This window comes from Ursus arctos, unplaced genomic scaffold (assembly GCF_023065955.2).
Source record: "Ursus arctos isolate Adak ecotype North America unplaced genomic scaffold, UrsArc2.0 scaffold_12, whole genome shotgun sequence".
In the NCBI taxonomy this organism is placed as follows: Eukaryota; Metazoa; Chordata; class Mammalia; order Carnivora; family Ursidae; genus Ursus; species Ursus arctos.
Window position 1 is genome coordinate 71,154,710 of NW_026622786.1, and position 24,028 is coordinate 71,178,737.

Genomic DNA, 24,028 nt, shown 5'->3' on the forward strand with positions numbered 1-24,028 from the left:
GAAGCAATCTTGAAAAAAAAAAAGCAAAGCTGGAGGCATCACAGTTCCAGACTTCAAGTTATGTTACAAAGCTGCAGAAATCAAGAGTATGTTAATGGCTCATAAATAGATGCACAGATGAATGGAATAGAAAATCCAGAAATAAACCCACAACTATATGGTCAACTGATATTCAACTAATTAATAATGTAAGAACATGCCATGGGGAAGAGAGTCTCCTCAACAAACGGTGCTGAGAAAACTGGACAGCTACGTGCAAAAGAATGAAACTGGACCACTTTTCTTACATCGTACACAAAAATAAATTCAAAAAGATTAAAGACCAAACGAGAGACCTGAAACCATAAAAATTCTAGAAAAGAGCACAGGCAGCAATTTCTCCGACATTGGCCACAGCTATGTCTCCTGAGGCAAGGGCAACAAAAGCAAAAAGAAACTACTGGGACTAAATCGAAATAAAAAACTTCTGCACAGTGAAGGAAACAACCAACAGAACTAAAAGGCAGCAGCCTATGGAACAGGAGAAGGTATTTGCCAATGACGTACCTGATAAACGGTTAGCATACAAAATATATAAAGAATACATACAACTCAACACCCAAAAACCAAATAATCCAATTAAAACTGGGCAGAAGACACGAACAGACATTTCTGTAATGAAAACATCCAAAAATGGCCAACAAGCACATGAAAAGATGCTCAACATCACTCATCATCAGGGAAATACAAATCAAAACCATAACGAGGTATCACTTCACACCTGTCAGAATGGCTAAAATTAACAACACAAGAAACGGGTGTTGGTGAGGAAGTGGAGAAAAAAGAACCCTTCTGCACTGTTGGTGGGAATGCAAACTGGTGTTGCCACTGTGGAAAACAGTATGGAGGTTCCTCAAAAAATTAAAAACAGAATTACCCTACAACTCAGTAATCACATTAGTGGGTATTTACTCAAAAAATATAAAAAATACTAATTCAAAGGGATACATGCACCCTTATGTGTACAGCACCATTATTTACAATAGCCAAAATATGGCAGCAGCCCAAGTGTCCATTTACCGATGAGTGGATAAAGATGTGGTGTATACACACAATGGAACACTATTCAGCCACAGAAACGACGGAAATCTTGCCATTTGCAACAACACGGATGGAGCTGGAGAGTATAATGCTGAGTGACATAAGTCAGAGAAAGACAAGTACCATGTGATTTCACTCATGTGGAATTTAAGAAACAACAAGCAAAGGGAAATAAAAGAGAGAGAAAGACAAACCAAGAAACAGACTCTTAACTACAGAGAAAAAACTGATGGTTACCAGACAGGAGCGGGTGGAAGGGATGGGTGAAACAGGGATGGGGTAAGGAGTGCACCTTAATGAGCACCAGATGATTAAAATAAAAAACCTAAAAAAAAAAAACTTGGGTCATCCTGCATTTAGGAGAAACGGAGTTAGCAAAACCCATTAAGCAAGGAAACAAGGCCTGGAAGAGGCTACTTGCAACTATGACAAAAACCGGTTCATCAGCAGTGCTAGGGAGCAGTGGCGGCGCTGGAGGGCCACTTCAGAGAAGTCACGCTGGGCCTACGGCTCCATGCGTCAACCACGTAGAACCCTAGAACTGAAGGCCCACACTTAGAATGCCAAGAAAAACCAAATTCTGAGCAAGCCACGTCCGGGGAGAATAGAGTCAGAGAGACGCCCCAATGATGACAGACTTTTTATCAGATCTGAACTATACTGACAGGCTAAACCAGCAATTTCCAAAGTGCACATCAGGAAGGCCCCTCAAGAGCCTCCAACAGAAACAGCCCTACTTTTGATATATACTTTTTAAATGAGGAAGATTTCACTTAAAGAGTTCTTTGGCTGAAGCAAACTGGAAAACTAGACTCTTCAAATTTATTGCACAGAGCTACCATGGAAATAAAAAACTTTTGGGACATGCACTCCCACCACATGTATACTAACATACACCAATGTGCTTATGCACATTTTCACACAAGAACAGACTATAAAGGCACCTGGGTAGTGCAGCTGGTTAAGCATTCTACTACTGGGTCCGGCTCAGGTTGTCATCTCAGGGTCATGAGATGGAGCTCTGCACTGGGCTCTGCACTCAGCAAAGGATCTGCTTAAGACACTCTCTCCCTCCGCCCCTAATCCCCTCCCCTCACTGCCATGCACATGCGTGCTCTCTCGCAAATAAATCTTAGTTTTATTTCTTCAGTTTTTAATTTTTTTTTAAGATTTTATTTATTTATTTGACAGAGACAGAGACAGCCAGCGAGAGAGGGAACACAAGCAGGGGGAGTGGGAGAGGAAGAAGCAGGCTCCCAGCGGAGAAGCCGGATGTGGGGCTCGATCCCAGAACGCTGGGATCACGCCCTGAGCCAAAGGCAGACACTTAACGACTGTGCCACCCAGGTGCCCCTATTTTTTCAGATTTTATTTATTTGACAGAGAGCGCGTGCACACACAAGCAGGGGGAGCAGCAGGCAGAGGGAGAGGGAGAAGCAAGCTCCCCACCGAGTAGAACCTGACGTGGGGCTTGATCCCAGGACCTGGGATTGTGACTTGAGCAGAAAGCAGATGCTTAACCATCTGAGCCACCTGGGAGCCCCAATAAATCTTAACTTTAAAAACCTGACTATGAAAAGATAAAGATAAAAATAAAGTTCCACTGAAGGCGCCCGGCTGCTCAGTCAGAAGAACACGTGACTCCTGATCTTAACGTCGTGAGTTTGAACCCCAGGCGTGGTGCACAGTTTAAAGTAAAAAAATAAATAAATACATAAGTAAATAAATAAAATAATAAAGTTCCATTATTTCTGCGACCCGATTATCTTCTTACATGCCGCCTTTGAAGCCCACCTAGATAACAGGCCTAAACCTGGGATGTGGCAGTGGCAGAGACCAGGAAGTAAGAAAAAATAAAGGAACCAGAAATGATGGCATTTCCAGCCTGGATCCCCAAGGTGAGAGAGACTTAAAAGGATTCACAGGGATGAAAGGGGAGGAGTCACAAGCCAAGTTAAACAGGAAGGCACAGACCACTGCCCTGTTTCTCTGGAAACACCCAGAGGGAAGAGAAGAAATCAGAGTGAGGGTTCAGAAAGCAAGTCTGAGCAGGAGCTGTAGATTTCGGGATGCGTAGCATCAGATTCAGAACTGAAATCATGGGAGTGGGTGACATTACCAGTAGAAGATAAACTAAATGGAGAACAAGCCTTCTGGAATAGGAGGAGGAAGACAGAGAAAAGGGAGATCCAGGGGCACCTGGGTGGCTCAGTCGGTGAAGCATCTGCGTTCGGCTCAGATCATGACCCCAGGGTCCTGGGATTGAGCCCCGCATCAAGCTCCTTGCTCAGCGGGGAGCCTGCTTCTCCCTGTCTTCCCTGCTCTTGCTCTCTCTGTCTCTCTCAAATAAATAAATAAAATCTTAAAAAAAAAAAAAAAGAAAAGAAAAGAAGATCCGGCCACAGAGAGTAGAGGAGGAATGCAGAAAGGGGAATGCCACAGTGCCAAGGGATGCCTAAGAGCGGAGCAGGAAGGGGCTAAGGACTCAGCAACTGGGCGGCGTCAGGACTTTTCTGAGATAAGTTCCAGCAGACAGAAGTAAGAAACTAAGGAATTAATGCATCTGAGACTCTTCTTGAGAAGATTAAGGGAAGAAATGAGATCATAGGGACTTCCCTCCAATTGTATTTGAGAAAGGGGGCTTCATATGGTTTTACAGGCAGAGAGTAAAGAAGCCTGTGAGAGGAGAGATACTAAGCATGGGGCAGAGTAACGGTCCCCCAGAGATGTGCAGTTCTAATCCCTGTGAATGCTATGTTGACATGACAACACATTAAGTTTGCTCATCGGATAAAATAGTGAGATCATCCTAGATTCTCTGGGTAGGCCCAATGCAATCAAACAGTGCTTAATAATGAAGATGGAAGCAGAAGACTCCGCGTCCTAGTGATGCGATGTGAGCAAGACTTGGCCGATGTGGCTGCTTTTGAAGATGGAAGAAAAAGGCCACAGGCCAAGGAATGGGAGCAGCCTGAAGAAGCCAGGCAGGGCATGGCGTCTCCCTCTGGAGCCTCCAGGAAAGTACACAGCCCTGCTGATACCCTGACTTTGGCATAATGAGGCCCAAGTCAGACTCCTGAGGAACTGGAAGATAATAAACCTATACTGGTCTCAGACCCTCAGTCTGTGGGAACTTGTAAAAAGCAGCAATAGGAAATGAGCATGGGGTAGGAGATACAGACAGATCATTTGGGAGGTCCAACTGCTGGAGGAAGCAGAGGGGTCAAGAGCAAGAATACCAGCATGCAGCTCTGGGAAAGAAGATGCCAGTATCCAGCCCTGTTCATTCCTCCCGTACACCAGCCTATGTACCCAGCATACCTTGCTTGGGGCCGCAGCAATGCAGACACCGGCGACACACGATCCCGAGTCTCAAGAAGCACATGGCCCAGCCAGACGTGGACTTGGTGTGCGAGTCTCAAGTCTCCACCCTTTCCACTACCGTCCCATTGCCTCTGACCAAACTAGTCAGGTCTATTCAAATAGTTAAATATCTTTCCACATTTTCTCATCTTCTGACCTCAGTACTCCTCCCGCTACATGGTCTCCACGTGGCCTTCCTCCCTGAGATGTGCTCTGACTTCTAAATTCCTTCAGTATGTAGCAGAAAGGGCTGGGTTCCAACCCCAGTTCTAGCCAGCTAGCTGTGTGAGCCCAGGCAAGTAGCATCCCACTCGTAAAGCGGGAGCGGTGAATGCTGACCCCGCCCCGGGCTCTTTGTGAGGATGGCCCCTGCCTGCAAGAGAGCTAGAGCTCAGGCTCCTGAGTTCTCTGTTCCCCCTTTTCTAATATCAAGCACTCAGGTCAAGGGCAATGTTCTTTATGGGGCTTGTTCAGTACAGAGAAGAGCCAACTGCTCCCTCCTTGTTTTCGACACTCACTTTTTCAAAACAGCTTAAACTAACAAGAAGTGTTACAACAGACACATTGTAGCTTTGGTGCTTCGGCAGTCAGTCAACCTAGGTGCTTTTACCAAGGCCCTTGACATAAGGCAGCACATAAACTGAACAGCAAGAGGCCCGAATTACAGCATGGGGGATGCTTGAAGTGGGGGCAGGAGGGCCACAAGGGTACTCCTCAAAACCTAGCTATTTCCAAACATAGATACAATGCCATTAGACCTCTCCAGGGATAGGTAAAGTGGTTCAGCTTCGGCCCCAAGCCTTGACTATCAGTCCCCTATTCCAACCCAATCAATCAATCCTGATAGCAGCTTCCTACTAAAACTTCCATTCATTCCTTCCACGTTTACAGAAGGCTCATGGGCCAAGTCCCAGGACCATGCTGGTGCCTGAAGAAGCAAGGCTGATGTGGCACAGGGTCTGGCTCCTGGAAGTTTGCCTTCCCTGCCTAGGACAACCGTGCAGACAGTAAGATGGACTATCATAAAAAGGGAGCCGAGTGCTGCAGGTGTTCAAAGCAGGAAGGAAAGCAGATGGCAAGCAATGAGAGGTTTCTGGGAGTAGTGACTTTTGAAAAGGGCTGGGCTCCAATAAGCAAGAGAACCGTCCCAGGAGAGACGTGTGCCAAGGACTCCCTGGCTCCTCCTACCTCAAAACCACCTGTGGCCTGGTGCTGGTTGTACAACAAATGAGAATGCATGGGAGGCTGCTGAACTGTACACTAAAAGATGGTTGAAACGGCAGACTTTACGTCACATATACTTCCGTACAATTAAAAACCAATCAACCCAAAATGTAAAAAATAAATATAACAGAAGGAGTGCTTCAAATGATAAAAGGAGAGGTGAAGCAAATGTGGCCCAGTATTAACAACCATCAGGCCCAGGTGAGAAGCATTTGTGGGTTTACGTTATTATTCCACACCCATCTCTGTGCATTTAAAAATGTATTCTGGAAATCTTCAATCTCCAGAAACTCATGGCCGTGAACCTCCCAAAGTCAAACTGCTTCAGTGCACATAGACCACTACGATCTGGCTCCTGACACCCTCCTCAGCACCTCCCAAGGCCCTCTGCAGACCCATGTGCCTGAGACCAACAGAACTGTGCACGTGCTCTGACCCTGGCATGTGCGACCATCACCATTTAGAACACTCCTCTCCTGGATCCCTTCCCAATTTCCCTCCAGCCGCCGCGCTTACACCTGCCGATCTTCAGCCTAGCTACAATGCCTGCTTCTCTGCAGTCTCCCCGCAGTCTTCACCCCAACCCCAGGCTGAGCTAACTCTTCCACTTGGACTACAACCCTTACCTCTCTGAAGCAGACTTACGTGCTCACATCCAGACTACGATCTCCTCGAAGGCACAGTCCCAGCCCCGAGCAGGCATGCTGTGTGTGTTACGGAGTAAACTGACCGCGCAGAGCGGCCAAGTTAGTTTTAGAGAATGTGAAGTAGTTCAAAGACGGCGGCGCATCTGGGAGGGTGGGGGCAGGGGCTGGGTGGCGATGCAACGGAGAATGGCAGTACCGTCAGACTCCAGCTAAGAAGGCCGTACAGACACAGAAAGGAGCCAGGAAGGCACTCAAAGAACAGGAATAAGAGGCAGGTCAGAGAGAAGCCTTCTTCTGCCACTGTATTTCCATAAGGAGGGTTTCCTGGCTTTTCCAGGAAAAGGCCTGACCTGGCCCTTAGTGAGCTTCACTTAGCTGGGATCTGCCTTCTGAGGAGGGAGTGCATTCAGGTCGACGTCCACACATGGGAAAGGCAAGTGGAAAACGTTCAGCCGCTATGAGAGGCCTGCGTCCCCCAGGACTGCCTGCTGACTAGGCAGGTAACCTCCCTCACTGAGGTTAAATGAGCAGCAAAGCCATTTGGCCAGAAGTTAAAAGCCACTCTCCTCAATCATTTTAACTGGTAAGGAAGCAACATTCTGAGCTCCATATGCCTGACTCCTGTATCCATTCCTTAACTGGTTCCTCATTTGGGAGGAAAAAAGATGGGTGCTATTTGTTGGCTCCTCCCACCACACACACGCACGCACGCACGCAACCCGACTCCGCGGTTAACTTAGCAGTGACATCTAGTCTAAAACAATGCGGATAAAGTATTTAGCATGTAGTAACTCCTTGCTATTGTTGGCTGCTTTTGTGGTTATGAGACTGCAACCACAGGCAAGAAAGTCAGGAGGACGCTGCACGAGGACAGTGCGACCTGCAGCACGACAGCGGGTCAATGAGGACCCGAGAGCTCTGTGAAGAAGAATGACTCCGATGTGGCATCGGGGACCATAAGGGATTCTAGTGTCCAGACTGGAAAGCCAGCTCCTGTGGAAGCTGCCACAGGAGAGCAGAGAGCAGCCACCAGAGGCAACGAGGAAGAAGGAAACACCGTCCTCCGCTCAGCAGCCCGCGCTCACCCAGATGGAAGGAGGGACGTGCGGCAGAAAAGATCTACAGAAACTGAGCCCTAGAACTGAGAGAAGCCAGAAAGGAAAGTGTTGTGGGTATTCCAGACAAGGGACACACCAACCACAAAAAGGCACTACTGGGAAAACCAGAACTGTAATACGGACTCAGGGTTAGTACTTCAGCCAAAAACACAGAAAGCCAATAGGCCAAATGCTAACATTCGGAGACGATGAGTACACATGAGGAGCTGGTGTAGACTTTTAAAATATTTCGTAATAAAAACTTTTAAAGACCAGTTTTTCAAAGGTAAAGGTAAGGAAATGAGGAATAACTAAAACTTTTCTACACTGGCTTCTACCTGCCAGTGACCCCACCCCAGCCCCACACGACGCTGCAATGTGACCCATAAGCTGTGAGCCTGGAGAGTAAGAGCAGGTCACCTGGGTAGGCATGAGCCGGCTGTATTCAACACAGCTCTGCTGTGTCCCACTCAGTTCCATCACGAGCCTTTTTACACAAAACAGAGAGAGAGAGAGCAGCTTTTGGTGTCAGCATGTTCCAGAAGAAAACCTGAACAAACGTTCACATTTACGGCTTTGGGAATTCATCCTGGTCTCCAAAAAGATGCTCTATCAAGAATGTTGTACTGGGAGATGAAGAATGTATGGGGGGAGGAGAGGGAGAATTCCCATGGGTGTCTACAAGGCAGTCAAGATTTGTAAGGGAAAAAAAACCCTTGAATTTTCAGGTAAGAAAGGCCATCTCATCCCCAACCCAGACATCTGGGCTGCAACCACTGCCACTCTAACCCTCATGCCTCTAGGGCAGGTGGGGTCAGAAGGTGCGTCCAACAGCTGGAGATCTGCAGCTGTCATTAAGATTGCTGGATTCTCTGGAACAGTCACAGGGGGCAGAGAAAAGGAACTCCCAGCAAAGAACAAGCTGGAAGTGAACCAACGCCACCCAGCTTTCTGCCTGACGGTACAGACTGGTGGTCTGTTCTGACGGTCTCTCCTGCCATCTTGGACACCTGCAGCAAGTACACCGCCCCCCAGACTACCTCCCCTCTACAGGACCCCAGCCAGGCAGCTCCTCCCCCAAGCACTACCCAGAGCCCATACCTCTGCCAGCTCCCGCTCACTGATACTTCCGGTGGCACCACCTTTCTTCCGCGTGCAGGGCTCTCCCACGGTGACCCTGCCGTCCCCTTTGGCATAGCTGTGCACAGTGAGAACTCCCGACTGCCCTTGGGCTCGGCAGGACAGAGGCTCACTGGTTTCTGAATCAGAAGAAATAGAATCCCGTGAAGAACTGGAGCCCAGGCTAGAAGATGACTTCTTTTTCGAACCTGAGAGGACCAGGCGTCCCCCTATAGAAGCAGCGTTCACAGAAAGATCCAAGGCAGCTGCTTCTTGTTCCTCCTCTTCCTCCTCATCCTCCTCTTCCAGTTTGACGTTTTTAAGCTCTTCAAATTTGACTTCAGAGGAGTCAGAATAATCTGAAACACACACACACGTTGGCCAGAGCCCGTTTCCCCCGGCACATGTGAAGTGAGTGAAAAGCAGAGTGGCAAAGCACAGAGGAACACGGGTGGTGAGTGAGGCATGGCTTCCGGTTCTAGCTCTATCACTACAGGGTCACTGCATGCTCTGGGGCGGACTGCTCAGCCGCTCCGGGGCTCCGGGCCTCCGGGTTCGTCCCGTGGAGTGCAGGCAGCCTACCACCCGACCCCAGGGCTCTGCGCCTATGACGGAGCACAGCCTGGCACACAGCAGACCCTCAGTAAGTGGCCACTGCCATTTGCCCAGAAGTCACCTGCAGGAACGAAGGCCTGAGCGCAGGCCTGGTGGCCCCAAGCTAGGCACTGTGCTGAACAGAGGCCCCAGCGCTCCAGTCCCCAGTGCTGTCCAGCTGTCAGCAGAGGCACAAGGCACCCTCAGTACAGATCCTCCACGCCTCACCCAAGGCTGATGCAAGCCCTCCCCTAACAAACCTACCCTCAACGACTGCCCCAGCCGGCGGAGTGGCTGTCCCACCACACCCTATCTGACCACGCCACTTCCTTCCTCAAATCCAAGTAGCCCCTCAAGCCCCCTAGAAAGCAAACTCTAAGATGGCAGCCAGTCCCCGCACCATCTCATTTCTACTTCTCTAGCCTCACCTCCTGCTAGCACAGCTGTCTTCTACTCTTCCTACCCCTGTATTCAAATTACAAGAAATCACTACCAGCTCCCCAGATAGCTCATGTGATTTCAGACCTCCATGCCGGCACCCTTTCTACCCCCCTCTGGGTGCCCCCGACTGTTTGCCTGCCGGGAAGACTCTAACCTCAGCATCACTTCACCAACCTTCGGTGCTCCCCTGACCCCTCACCAGGCGCAGGGAGAGGGCACCTCCCCTACCTTCTGCCCAGCGTGTCCCTCTCCGAAGGGCTCCTCACACCCATTCTCATGCTCCACCTACACTCTCTGCTCACAGACCCATCTCCCCACTTTTCCATACCTGTGACCCTGCATGCAACATGGCATCTAACACAGAACAGAGCACAGTGACGCTTGTGGGAAAAACACCATAGCCAACGAACCTGGGAAGGGAAGAGCATCGTCGACTTGCCGCACAGAGCTGTGGGTGGGCCTCACGGGAGCGAGGGCAGCCTGGCACTCCGTCACATCGTACTGTCCGGGACTCAGCTCCTCCTTGGGGAAGAGCTCACTCTGACTCACCTCCTGTGGTATTTCAAGACAAACCCGGTGCCTCTTCGTCCCTATACGATGTTTGGCAAGGCTGCGAGGAGGAGAGCACACTTGTTAAGGGCCCACAAATACATGCACAGACGCACACGCTCACCCACGTCCACACGCAGCTCAAAACAAATGAATGGCCAGAGCCCGTCCGCTATGCTTCACTCTTCAGTCCCTCCCCTCGTCTGTGGGAGAGACAAGAGACTTCACCTCTCTGAGCCTGCTCCAACCAATGGGAAACAGGAACACCATCACCCGCCTCAAAGATCTGATGTGAAGCTTGTAAGGCATGTGGAGTACCTGGCGGAGCACCTGGCCTACAGCAGGTAGCCCAAAACATTCCCCCTTTCTTCACCACGTGGCCCAGGATAAACTCCCCAAAGACAGATCCTCCAGCTCAGACACCAACGACGCTGGCCAACCGCAACCCCACCACCCCCTGCCCTTGTGGGTCTCATTCCCATCACTACATTCTCCTTTGTAAAAAATGTCTCATATACAGAGCGCCTGTCTGGCTCTGTGAGTAGAGCATGCGATTCTTGATTTGGAGGTCGTGAGTTCGAGCCCCACGTTGGGCACAGAGCCTACTTAAAACAATGAATAAATAAAAAATTAAAAATGGCTCATGTGGCAGTGAGAAAACGAATTTTCTGGCTCAGGGGAGCCATGCTCTCTTTGTATGTGACCTTCACTCCAGCCGATTACAGGCCCACCTGCACATGTGGTCATTGCTGGGTGACAGCTGTAAGGAAGAGCCTGGGTGCCCTTGCTCTGAGGATTCTGGAGCCTTTACCAAGAAGAAAATTCCCTCGGCTGTGGCTCAAACACCCCACTTAGAAACAGCCTCTCGACAGGTTATGGCAGCTGCCCAGATACCCTTCCCTCAAACAGCTGGGCCCAGAGAGCCACTGGGTTACCTTCTCTTTAAGTCACCCTCCTCTCCATCCTCAAGCCCTTCCATGTCATCTTCCTCTGGACACTCCTCGTTTCTGGCTCTTGGTGGCAGTTCACTCTCCTTAAGAAACTCAGCTGCTTCTGGCGTGGGCAGAGTATGGTCGATAACTGTGCTGTCTTTCCCAGCTTTCCAAAGTTTGTACCTTTCTGGCTGGAACTTCCTCACAAACACGTCCATGGAGATCTTCACCATGTCCTTCCTACAGGAGCACTGTCCCAGGGAACCAGGAGAGTTCCAGTCAGCACTCCTTAATGGCTTCCACGCGACCCCCATATCCTATCTCCTTCCTCCAATGGAAAAAGACACAAGCCCGTTTAAAGCCAAACTGCTTGCGTTCACAGGCTGAGGGATACTGTCTTGCCAAGCCTTTGAGCATGGAGGGAAGCCGGGAAAACAGCAGGAAGGAATGTGCAGCGCTGGGGCACGCCCACCCGGGCAACTCGCTAGACTGCGCCGAGAAACATGGCAGTGAAGCTCTGCTCACACCCGGGAAGGCCAACGTCCACCTTCCATCTGAGATCTAGCCGAGCCAGTGCGCCGGGCCAAACGTCCAGCCTGCCTGCTTCCCGAACCCTAAGGATTTCCCAGAGAAATCCCACAGTGGCCGAAGCAAGAAATATCAACGTGTGTGGGTGCGGTGTTCAAGCTTGATGGACGGAAGCACGGAAACCTCACTTGAGGCGCCCCAGACCTGCACGAACTTTTTACAGTTCTGTCCGAACACAGTATGCTGGCCCTTCTGCACATCCCCATCACCCTGTTTCTGAATTCCAGCAGTTCAAAGAAATGTTCTAATCGCCAACCAGGGTATCTAACAAGAATTTGCTCACCAGACATTGTCAGTCACCACGTTATGGAAAGAAACCAGACAGACTCACCAGCACAGCTTGTTTGCCATATTCAATCCACCGCCGGGTAGCAAAATTGGTGGACTCCGCACAGTTGAAGCCATGGTTAAAGCCGGCATGGTAACCATAAGGGAAAGTGATCATGAACTCTCCAGCCTCCTGAGTGACCTGAACGAGAGCAGACTTGCAGCGGCTGCAGCGAATGGCTCAAGTCTACACAACGGGACCGCTGACTTCCAGCTCTGCCACAACCGCGCTAACCCGGCGTGAGTCCTAATCCTACCAGGGGTTTTGCAAAATGCAAAGCCCTATCCTATGAGACCATCACTGTAACTGACCATTCCTCCAGATCAACACTTCAAGGGGACTGGACTCTGCTCGGGCACTGGGAGCGACAGTACCTCCACCTTTGATACCCTTGGACCGAGTACTGCTATGGGTTAGCCTTGGCCCACTCCTGCTACAGACTGATGAACTCGGTTAAAGCCCCTCTGCGAAACAGACCAAAAAGGGTGGCTTCCTTGCAAGCCTAAGGACTTCTGTATGTAAAATCAGCTCACCTTGTCAAAGGGAATTCCGTATTTCTTCAGCATTAAAGGGGAAATCAAGGTCATCTTGTGGCGGAGAAAAGCCTCGCAGCTTTGAGCACTTCCAGGGAAAAAACCTGTTTCATTGAACACGGGCACGGGTTAATACACTGCTCCACACCAGCTCTGCAGCCCTGGGGCTGCTGCACACCTGGGCGTCTCACTCGGATGATAAGGAGGATAAATCACCACAGATCCTTCTAGCTTCAGGCCAATCCTAAGATTCTACAATGAGCCCCTGGGCTCTCTCCCATGCAAGCTGTTACATGGGTAATCAAATTCTGTTTGGGAGACTGAGATCACCCGAGCTGCCCTGTTCTTATAAAAAGCTTTGAAAACTATTTAGGACCTTCCTCTATGAACCCGTATCCCTCGATCTTCTGTTAGTGACACATCTAGAGTGTGGACTACCCAAGCTCTTCTGAAAAAGGTTCTCTGGGGGTACAAACCTATTAAAGTCCACTTAAAAGAACCAAAGCACAAAAGTTCCATTTTTACATCTGGGTTTCTGACAGAAGAACCAGACCCATTATGCCTGGTATACTACCTGTGGTCAAATAAACGCATGCCTGATAACACAGAGGCAAAGACTAGGAATTACTTAGTAGTCAAAACAAAACAAAACAAACAAAAAAAACTACTTAGTGCCTTCCCAGGACTAACGGACAAAGTTTCCAATTTCAATTGCTCTGCTGGGGTAACCAATCTGGCAGTCTAGCTCTTCCCCCACATGCCAGCCTGAGAAAGGACACAAAAGCATCTGACCACAGAGAAGGGACATGTTAGAGCAATTAACGCAGCTCACAGGAAGGTCTGACCCATCAGGGGAAGGAGACCCAGTACCTTTGGCGAGGCGCTCCAACCGCTTTCCGTGCTCAGGGGGAACAGAGTACCTGCAACAGCAAAGCATTGGGCGCTGAGCGGACGACACTACTGGAGCTAAAGGGCTCTTTCCCATTCCAGAAACAGCTCAAAATACCAGATTTTTCAACTTCTCAACCACAGAAACTGTAAAGGAATCTGGAAAAATGATATATTAGACTATTGGGGGAGGAGGGGAGGAGCCCACAAAGAACTACGAGTGAATCTACTTCTCTTACGTTCATTCATTTACCGAGACAAGAGCCAGAATTTATGGTATGAAATCAGCATTACTCTCCTTTATAATGTTCAAGAAAAAAATTTTTTTTAAAGGATAGCATTAAAGTGCTCCTGGCAAAGCCTAAAAGGCCTAACTTGGATAGGATAGAAGAGGAATGGAAAATGGGGTGAAAATGGGACTTGATACTAGAGACCAGGCCCCGTATCTGCGGCTGAGCCCGTTTTTCTCTTCATCTCCATAACAGCTACGCTGATTACCCAATAATTAATTAATTACTCCTCCACCCTGCAGGGTAGTGAGACACCACGGAAACTGTTCTTCATTAAAAAAAAAAGAAGAAAAAGAAACCACATAACCACTTAAAATTTTTGCAAAACTGTTAAACTTTATATTCTGAAACTCACGGTAAGTCTATTTTAACCTTTATAACTGAGTCTAAAGATTATTCCCCGACAACAGAAATTTCTCACCCCAAATAATTTCACTATGAAACGAAACAGATGTGGAGGAGCAGAAAATGTTGGTCACCCAAAGAACCTTGGGATCTATCAGGCAACCTTGCCCAGAAGTCTCTGGAGGTCCCGCTTCCAATGACCTAAAGCGCACGTGTAGTAACTAGAAAATCTTCTCTCTACATTAGAATGAAAATCCAACCTCAGGGAACTTGGGAATAAAAAGGCTGAAGGAACGAAAGCAACATCTACAAATTCTAGAAGTCTAGCCCTCTAAGAAAAGAAATGCGACAGCAGTTAGGGAGCCAGCAGAGGCTCAGAAGGTCGCCCCCACCAAGATTAGAAACTGGAAAGCATCTGAAAGAAGAAAAGAAAACCTCTGGGAAAGGACGTAGCTGAAGATACTGGCAAAGGAAATGAAAATGCATAGTTTCCACGACTCCCCATGACCTGGCCCACGGTGTCCCTGCCAGCCTCCTCACTCTTGCCTCTTCCTACTCGGCACCCAAACAACAGTGGACTTCCTCTAGTTCCCAAAGACATCGTGCTCTCTCTCAACTTAGGCTCTCTGCAGGTATTGTTCCAACCACCCGGACACACCTTCCTCAGTCTTCCCTGCCCAAACCTGCCACCTTCCCAACCAGATAGCCTCCTCATGTTAGATCTCAGCTTCACTGTCGCCTCTTCCAGGGAAGCCTTCTCCAATCCCCACCCCATGTTCATGAACCCTTCCTATGCGGACCTAGAGCGCCCACCAGAACTTCTCTCACAGTGGATTATTATTTCCTCACACATCTCCTATCTGTGAGAATAGATGCCTCCTCTGTCTTGGTCACTGCTGTCCAACCACAGCACCTTCACTAAAATGCTGGGACTGAGAGATGGACCAGCACAGGGAGGGAGGAGACAACAGATCTTTGTCTCCCCAACTAGACTGAGAACATCCCGGAGAGCAGGAAGGATATGCTGAGCGGCCTCGCATCCCCTCTCGGGGTAAGCACACACTGCTGCTCACCAAATATTTTCCCCTGCGGAAAAGAAAGCTTTCTATCATGTGAAGGAGTACCTCTAGTCTTGGAAGTCCGCCTCTAAGAAATGCCTCAGGCCTGTTCCAGAGAAAGAAATCACAGTGGGAGAGCCTAGAAGAGCTCTCAGTAACTCAACCAACTTACCCTCTCATACAAGGGTATTAAGAGCCCTGCCCTCTAAAGCCTCGCTATTCAAAGAGGGGTCTGAGCGCCACTAACTCCAACAGCATCTCCTGGCTTAAACACCTGGTGAAAACATCAAATGCCAGTCCCAGGCCGGGCCTCCTGAAGTAGAATCTGCATCTTAACCAGATCCCGAGGTGCTGTGTAGGCACGTGAGAGCTGAGAGGCCTGCGGTAGCCCGAGAAGCCCCAGAGCCAAGTGCGGCCGGCTTTACCAGGACTTGGGCTCTCCGAAGTGCAGGTAGTTGATGCTGTAGAGGTCCATGTCTTCAGTATGCCAGGCAAAGGAGGTCTTCCACATGCCAAAGTACAGGTACGGGGTGTTCACACCCTCAATGGTGATCCCACTCTCCTTCTCCACCAAGTCCAGGATTGTTTTCAGCCGGCCAATATTCCACTCATCCACATGCTGCAAAAGAAATCACATTTGAGGGCAATTATAGTAAAATAAACCAAGGCTCGGAGCCTAAAATCAGAGAAGACGTCATAGGTGACCTGTCACCTCTAATGAAGATGTGGAATAAAGTGGAAACAGCCTGGACCCAAAGACTACAGCCCCCTCACTCACTCTTCACAGCCATTGCTAGAATGTATGCCATTAGACCTCCAAAGGGCAAATAGCACTTGGTAAAGAAAACCAGTAAATGAAAGATGAATCAGGAGGGAACAGCCAGACTCCTGTTCTCAACCCCAGGAGGAAGAGTTTGATCTGAAGCTAAAGAAACTTATATCCAAATAGGAAAGAATCTTAAACCACCAAAAATACAACATGGGAATTAACTGTCCCAATTTGTGACTGTTTAACCCCAATTTCTACTGGGCAGCGTCTTGTAAAGTCTACAATGTCACCCAAATCCTAAATTGTAATGGTCTGCTAGGAGCCCACCTCTTATAAATCCATTCTGGATTACTGTGCCCGGCTTTTGCACCTTCCCATCCCAGACCCTTACAGTATCTTCCTGCCATTTACATCTGTAAGTTTCACTTTCCACCACTCAAAAAATTGTCATCAACAAGCCTGGGATCTACTTAAACCCATTCCTTCCAATAATTCATGAAAACATTAATCTGAGCGACAATCTCTGCAACACCGTACAGATGTTTTAATCATCCAAAAACCGTCCCAAATATTCCTTCCTTAAACTGCATCTAACGCTGTTCTTTCTGCCGAAAAACACTACACCCCAATCCAATGCAATTTGTTATAATAGCTTCTGCTAAAGAATCTCGTTTGAGGGTTCTGAAAATCTAAATATGTTTCTCTTCTTAAATATATACCCCTTTCACTAGATTAGTCAGTGATCTTTGTTCTGCAGGAAGCACTTGCCTCCCCCCCAACATTTTCATTAACTGTGATCCCACCCTTTCAAGAACTCATCAGCTACCACCCACAGACTATTCTAACAGCCCTTGCAAAGAACACCACATCACCCAATTCACATGTAGAGTGGGAGAAATAAAATTCAGTCACATGCAAAAATACCCACAATTAAGGGAGCACAGCGCATCAGCTGGTGGTGGATAGTTCCTTATTCAACCACTCATTGAGCAAGCAGCTTTTAGGTGCCTACTATGTGCTGGGCAGATAAAAATGGTATTAAATTACAAAAAACCACTGCTGTTTCCGGTGGGTCTCACCTTTTCATAGAGAGTGCCATTCACATCTGCACCATAGATTGGGGGATTGAATGTGAGATTTTTCCAGTATTTCCGTTCAAGCTCTTCAAACTCACTATAGCGTGGTGTACAGTACCTTTCAAAAGTAAACAAAGTATTAACCACTTACCAGGACTAAATTCTTTAGGCATTATGAACAGCACAAGACACAATCCCCTGTTCTAGGGACAGCAAGACATTTCAGACGAACAAGACATAACTTTGGCCATCAAGGCTCCAATACACAGTAACTTCCTCAACATCCCTTCTAAGAGCTCTAGGCCTAAGGAAGGTCAGGTACATGAAGATGTTAAGCTCATCTTCCACAAGAGGCATGATACCCTCAATGCTTTCAAGAAACCACTAAAACTACACCCTGCAGCCGTCAGGAGTGGCCTTGCCACCCAGGGAGAAAATAGGCTTACAAATGTGTGAGAACCAAGAACGCAAATCCCTACATATCCACAGACAACGAAAACCTGGCAGCACGTGGAGAGCGGAGGCCGCAGAACAGCATTCACTTCCCTGCACTCTGTAAAGGAAATGGCTCCAAGAGGGCTCATCTGTACCGTCACTGCCACACTCGCAGCACCCTAGGCAGAGCTACATCAACAAACCATCACAACTAAAAACAAAGCAGTCTGGGTTTTGTTTTGTGTTCTTTTTTTTTAAAGTACTCTGGGCGCCTGGGTGGCTCAGTTGGTTAAGTGCCTGCCTTAGGCTCAGGTCACGATTCCAGGGTCCTGGGGTCGAGCCCCGAATCAGGCTCTCTGCTCCTCAAGGAGTCTGCTTCTCCCTCTCCCTGCCGCTCCCCCTGCTCGTGTGCACGTGCTCTCTATTAAATAAATAAAAATAAATAAAATCTTTTTTAAAAGATGCTTTAAAAAAAACGGAAGAAGATATTTTTAGAATAATATGTACATTGAACAAGTACTTAAAAATGCACATTACGACTCAAATGGCAAAAAAAAATATGATGAACGGATAGCGTGGAAGCAAAGACCCAAAACAAACTGTGTGAAGACAATAGGATGAGTGGAAAAAAATCTTACTTTAAATATGGCCTTACATTTTAATGTCAACCCATTGAATAATAAAGTTCAGGACTCTTAAATTCCCTTTGAAATATAAGTAACTTGTCCACCTCCAACTGATCTGCTTTATAAATTTAGATTTTTACCAACTGCTGGGTTTTCTTAAAGTTGGCTGACCACGAACACAGAAATCAAGGGTAAGATTTTGTTGCACTTCAGATGAAGGGGAAAGGCACAGGACTGGCTACTTGAAAAAGAGGCATTCTGAAAGAAAAGGCCTTCCATATGTTGAGAGAAGAAATCAGACACAGGAGACTGAGGCCTCTGGCGGAGCCCCATGTGAGCCAGAAGGCAGGCGAGCCTGGCCCCAGCGCATAGCTAAAAACCAGACATAAAGGATGGCACAGCCTTTCATCTGCAGAGCATGTCACACTTCTTCAACATGCTCTTACATAAATTCGCTCTTTAGACAGCAGGTTGATCAGCGATACAGATGTTTTAAGAGTTAAGCTGTCAATAAAACTAGAAAATCACATTTTGAATTGTGGTAAGGCAAAGGAAAAGGGGGCAAAGCATACAACAAGATCTGCTGTGAGAAAGAGCAATCATAAAGCCACGGGTGGTGCCCCCGGAAGCGTTAAGACCGGCGAGCCACACATCCAGTGCTGGACTCGTCCACAGCAAAGACACAAGCTAATACGTCTGACTGGCTGAAATCAAGACACGTACAGATCAAAAAGGCACAGGAGAAAAAGCAAGAGAAAAGGAAGGAATCCCTTGTGGACACTCAAAATTAAGGAGTAACATGGGAAGGGAGAAGGTCCAAGAAAGAGGATTAAGAAGGAGCAGTCAAGAGCTCAAGAGGGAACCACAAAATCATTCTCTGTAAATCTGAGGTCCAATAAAAGCTAAATATGAAAAACAACAGAGAAGAAACCATGGAAAACGGGGGGCTACACAAAGACGTGTCTAACAGGTAAGAATGTACGGATGAAGAACAGAGGCAAAGAAAACAGCAACCAGCATGGCGTTTATTCATACTTTGTTATGTCAAAATGGAAAGGAGACAGCAGCTGGATGGGTAGTGAGGAGTTTGAGCAAGATAAAAGACAGAAGGACCCAGAAGGAAAAGAAGAAACTATTAGGGCCACTTTTCGGTAAGCAGGTGTTATCAACACATCTGCGAAAAACTCCTTTTGAACCAACTCCCAACCTTCTCCTTTGCAACTCTGCAATTTACCAAGGTCAGAGAATGATTCTGCTTCTGATGGAAGAACAATGGGATTACTTAGGTAAGAATATGGATGTGTTTAGACTGTGTTAGACATAGTACTGAGAGTCGTAAGGATGCTTCCATAAAAAGAGCAGAAGGGGAGACGGCTAGGGCTGAGGAAAGCATCCTGCAGTGGCACAGCAGCAGTGTTAGGAGACAGCTATGAGGATGAGACGTTAGCTCCTAGACACTACGGTGGTTGGGAATGGACAGGTTTTCACTCACTTATCACTATTGGCTATCTTGCGGAACTCGCGAACAGTCATGGCTTTCTTCTGTATGTTGTACTGAGTGAAGAGGCCAGACTGCCCGGTCACCAGCTGCTGGATGGGGGCAGGAATGACCAGATCATCAATATCATCATAGGATGCTCGTGGCTTCCACTCCTTTGGAGGAACGACCTGTAGGGAACACAAGAAACAAAGAGATAAGAATCCTGGCAAGCTGATCACAGTCCAGATGTGGGAAAGCTGCTATCCAACCAGTCAATTTTACTATAAAGAGACTGACTTAACCACGCTCACCCAAATATAGCAAGTCTCACTGCTATACACTGGGCATACCATCCAGCTGCCTCCCTGCAATGACCAAAGGTAAGTAACACTCATTCTCAGCTCAGTATCTTATCTGGACACCAAGACAGGAGGCTAAAGAGTTGATTCTCTAACAGAAAGTGCACATGAAGAGCCAACTTGCTCTTGGCGTGCCGGACGAGACCGAAATGAGAACAAGAGAAGGCGGAAGGTAGAAGCCCTCGGTGACAGGTCAAAACACTAAAGCACCCATCTCTACCATGAGGATGGAAGCAGCACAGCTGGCAGACTGGGACACTGGCTCTTTACCTCCCTTTAAAGACTCCAAGCAGCTCTCCTCCTACCTGTTTCTTTGGATGTTAACGAAAGGAATTAACTTGCAAATAGGACAGTATATACTCAACACCAGCCTGACTTTCATTACCCATTTAGGAAAAATTCCTGCAGCCCTGTCACAAAAGCCATGTAGAACCACCCCACCCACCCTCACCTTGGCCAGCCCAGCGCGATGAGCTCCTTGGGATTCAATGTAGGCCATGTATCGACTGAAGTTTCGGAACTCCTCCATGGTTGGGTAAAAGGTCATTATCCGAGCACTGGGATTCAGAGTTTCAGATTCAGAAGCCATCTTCCCTCCTTTTTGAGGTCACTTTGGTCAGACAGGAATCTGAAGAAATACATTAAGAACATAAAATGTAGGGGCGTCTGGGTGGCACAGCGGTTAAGCGTCTGCCTTCGGCTCAGGGCGTGATCCCGGCGTTACGGGATCGAGCCCCACATCAGGCTCTTCCGCTATGAGCCTGCTTCTTCCTCTCCCACTCCCCCTGCTTGTGTTCCCTCTCTCGCTGGCTGTCTCTATGTCTGTCGAATAAATAAATAAAATCTTAAAAAAAAAAAAAGAACATAAAATGTAATTAGAATTAAATGATGGGAATGTCAGGGGGGATGGGTAAATGAGTGATGAATATTAAGGAGGCAGGGCACTTGTGATGAACACTGGGTGTTGTAAACAAGTGATGAATCACTAAATTCTACACCTGAAACTAACATTACACTGTATGCTAACTGACTGTAATTTAAATAAAACTTGAAAAAGAAAAAAAATGCTGCGAATGTCAGTGCTGAAACAGTAAAAAATATAGAAATCCTGAAGAAGCATTAAGACCTCACAGCTGGAATTTGTCTCTAGGTAGGTTATTGAAGTGAACAAAAACACAGAAAGAAAAAGGCTCTGTTTAAAAGAATCCAATGTATCAAATTTGTATATAATCAAATCTCACTTAAGTGGAGACAATGTTACGGCTAAAATTTGTTACTAGATAGCTGCCCTGCCTTTATTCTACTCCTAACTTTTCAAGTTCCTCCCTTATTTAGCTTTGGTGATTGCTGCAGGGTGTATTAAACAATGTATTACAACCAGATTTAAAAAACATCCCATGGGCTCCCCTTTAGGGCACAACTTTAAAACAGAATTCTAGATTGCTAAGGAAAGTTACTTGGCTACAAGATTACAAAGTTTAAGAGTTAAAAAGTACTTGGATACTAGTATTTCAAACCCTAAAATGAAATTGTTCTACCTAACCAAAATGTCATTTCAGCAGTATTACAGGAGGTCAAGCTAGAGACTAGTTCAACTGCACGATACGCAGAATTCAAAGGACAAAATTTAAATGGGCAATAGGGGCGCCTGGGTGGCACAGTGGTTAGGCGTCTGCCTTCGGCTCAGGTAGTGATCCCGGCATTGTGGGATCGAGCCCCACATCAGGCTCCTCCGCTATGAGCCTGCTTCTTCCTCTCCCACTCCCCCTGCTTGTGTTCCCTCTCTCGCTGGCTGTCTCTATCTCTGTCAAATAAATAAATAAAATCTTTGAAAAAAAATAAAATAAAATAAATGGGCAATAAACTGGCAATACAGGGCAAACTTCAAACGGAATGGAAAAGGTGAAATACTGTGTTTCTAGATGAGGCCCGCAACTAAGTGGGTGCATCCCCATTGCCTGGTAACACCGCAGACTATTCCAACTGAGTAAGAACCAAGCACACCAGCTAAAAGGAGCCACTTTAGAAGCAAAAACACTTCCCTCCTCAACTCCCCAAACCTGGGCCCCAAAGCCATGGCAGTTCAGCTCCAAGGTTCCCTTGAGAGCTGAAGAGCTCAAAAGGGAAGCAACTGCCTCCAACCTACCAGCAACCTACTAACAGACTAGGAAGACAGCACGGCACAGAACTGTCTAAGGTAGGAGAGAAGACAAGCCTCCCTACCCACATCTCTCAAGCTTCCATTTCACCAAAAAAAGAAGTGTGTTCTTGGCCAGGCGCTTTTCATGCACCTCACCAAAACTTTACACAGCAGGTACATGGTTATCCTCGTTTTACATAGCAGGACATCTCCCCGTGTCCTGCAACGCGCTCCCAGTGCTTCTTCCATTACCCTATGCGGCCTACGTCGTAATTCCCACCTAGACTGAGCCCTCGGCAAGGGCAGATCCAAGTGTGGCGGGACCTCAAGTCTAATCAATTTTGAAGACCCTCTTTTTTAAAAATACAAAATATCTTAATTCAGTCATTTTTACAAAAACATATAATCATGTGAACACGGTGTTAGGCCCCATCAACCAGGCCTTGGAAGCCACTAACGGGGCTTCATCTGCCTCTGGACTTAGTCATCTTTGTACGCCTAGAACCTAGAACAATGCACAGCACAGAGCAGACACTGGGTAACTTGAATAACTGATTTCCTCGCCCCCACTTCAGTTGCTCATTGCCTTTCTTCAACCCTAGGATTCCCTTCCCCCAACCTATTCCCTGGGGAAAGCTCCTGTTCCCCGACTCCTTCGTTTCCCCCTTTCAGCAACAAAGCCTAGTGGTTTAAGAGCACCGGCTTCGGAATCAAAACAACTCTGAATTCAGATCCGGTCTCTGCAATTTATTAGCTGTGTGACCTTGGCAATGTGAGTTGCTCGAGTCTCAGTTTCCTCACCTGTAAAATGGGGATCCCAACCTCCTGGCCCCGCAGGGTTGCTGTGATTAACTCAGATGATGCAAGCGAAACACTAAGCACTAGGCCCGGTACTCAGTAACTCAATAAAGGTCGCTGTTGCTAACAACCACCTCTAACTCCCGCCCCCTCCCCCCGCAGCTGCCCCCGCGGGTACCACTCCCAAGGTAGCCCCCCCCGCCCCCCCGCTCCCAAGGTCCCCGAACCTCACCGCATAGACGGCCAGCCCCTCCCGGCCCCGCCGCCTAGGCGAGTGAGGCCCGGCCGCAGGAAGAAGAAAATAAGGCCCAGTACACCCGCCTCCCTTTCCGACGTGCATTGGCCATGAGAGATTAGAAAGGACCAATCTCAGGACCCATTTTAGAAGCTCCTGTTCCCATTGGCCAAGAACCTTGCCGATCACTCACCGCTGACGGCAAGCCCCCCGCCCCTCCCCCACCGGAGCTCACGGTCACGGTTACAGCAGCAACAAACCTAAAGGATTCCAAAACTGTACGGTTCTTACCTAAAGCCCGCTGCCCCGGCAGGGGTAAGGCCTGGCTTCTGCTGTCGCCACTAACCGTACCTACCTCTTTTCCAGCCGGCGAAGGACGAAGCTCCGCCTCCTCTAGAAAGTCGGCCCCTGCGCAGCCGCACAACGTCAACCAACCTGAGGGCCGCTCTCTCTCCTCAAACAGCCAATGAGCACGCGCTGCAGTCGCCGAAAAGTCGGGGCATATCAATCTGCTCAGCCTATGAGCGCCGGGTCGGGCTGTTGCCAGGAGGAAGCGCTGTACCGCTCGGGACTGCGGCCACTGAGCATCTTGGCTGAATCGCGGGGCTGGCCAATCATAAGCCCGCTTCTGGTCGCCCGTCGCTAAACAGGCTCAAAAGAGGCGAGTGCCTAGAAATGGGACGATCGGCAAGGGTAGGGACAGTGAGATTATTGTAGGCTGTTCCTAATGAAAGGGTGGGGCAGAGTCTTCGTAGAATAAGTAGGACCCTTGCCTAAGGTGCAAGGGCGTGGGAGCCCATAGGGGCAGCTTCCGAGATCAAGCAGTTTCTGATAGGGTGACCAACTTGTCCCGTTTTGCCCGAGATTGCCTTGGTTTTGAAAACTGAAAGTCCCCTATCATGGGAAACCTCTCATTCGCCGGCAAAATGAGACATTTCCTGAAAGGAGCAGTTCCTGGAGGGGAAAGAGCTCTGAGGGGGGATGTCCTTAGGGTCATTAAAAAGCAGTTGTTCAATGAGCGGGGATTTGGGGGT

At 48.2% G+C, this 24,028-nt stretch overlaps 1 protein-coding gene across 3 annotated transcripts in view; it reads right to left on the reverse strand.

Moving 5' to 3' along the window:
- The window catches only part of KDM4A (lysine demethylase 4A), a 43,780-nt gene extending 20,364 nt beyond the window's left edge, over positions 1–23,416 (reverse strand). The window contains exons 1-11 of one of the 3 annotated variants that reach the window (XM_026498295.4): positions 23,350–23,416; positions 20,273–20,449; positions 19,475–19,650; positions 16,925–17,039; positions 15,502–15,695; positions 13,366–13,415; positions 12,496–12,599; positions 11,966–12,103; positions 11,050–11,297; positions 9,976–10,175; positions 8,513–8,889 (exon numbers count right to left, since the gene is read on the reverse strand). In XM_026498295.4, the coding sequence (XP_026354080.1) occupies positions 8,513–8,889; positions 9,976–10,175; positions 11,050–11,297; positions 11,966–12,103; positions 12,496–12,599; positions 13,366–13,415; positions 15,502–15,695; positions 16,925–17,039; positions 19,475–19,650; positions 20,273–20,410 (1,740 nt within the window). In that variant the 5' untranslated portion in view covers positions 20,411–20,449; positions 23,350–23,416. Of the gene's footprint in view, positions 1–8,512; positions 8,890–9,975; positions 10,176–11,049; positions 11,298–11,965; positions 12,104–12,495; positions 12,600–13,365; positions 13,416–15,501; positions 15,696–16,924; positions 17,040–19,474; positions 19,651–20,272; positions 20,450–22,991; positions 23,097–23,285 lie in introns of those variants that run through there. The other 2 variants (XM_026498294.4, XM_026498293.4) reach the window with 2 other exon arrangements.
- Positions 23,417–24,028: the final 612 nt, after the last annotated feature.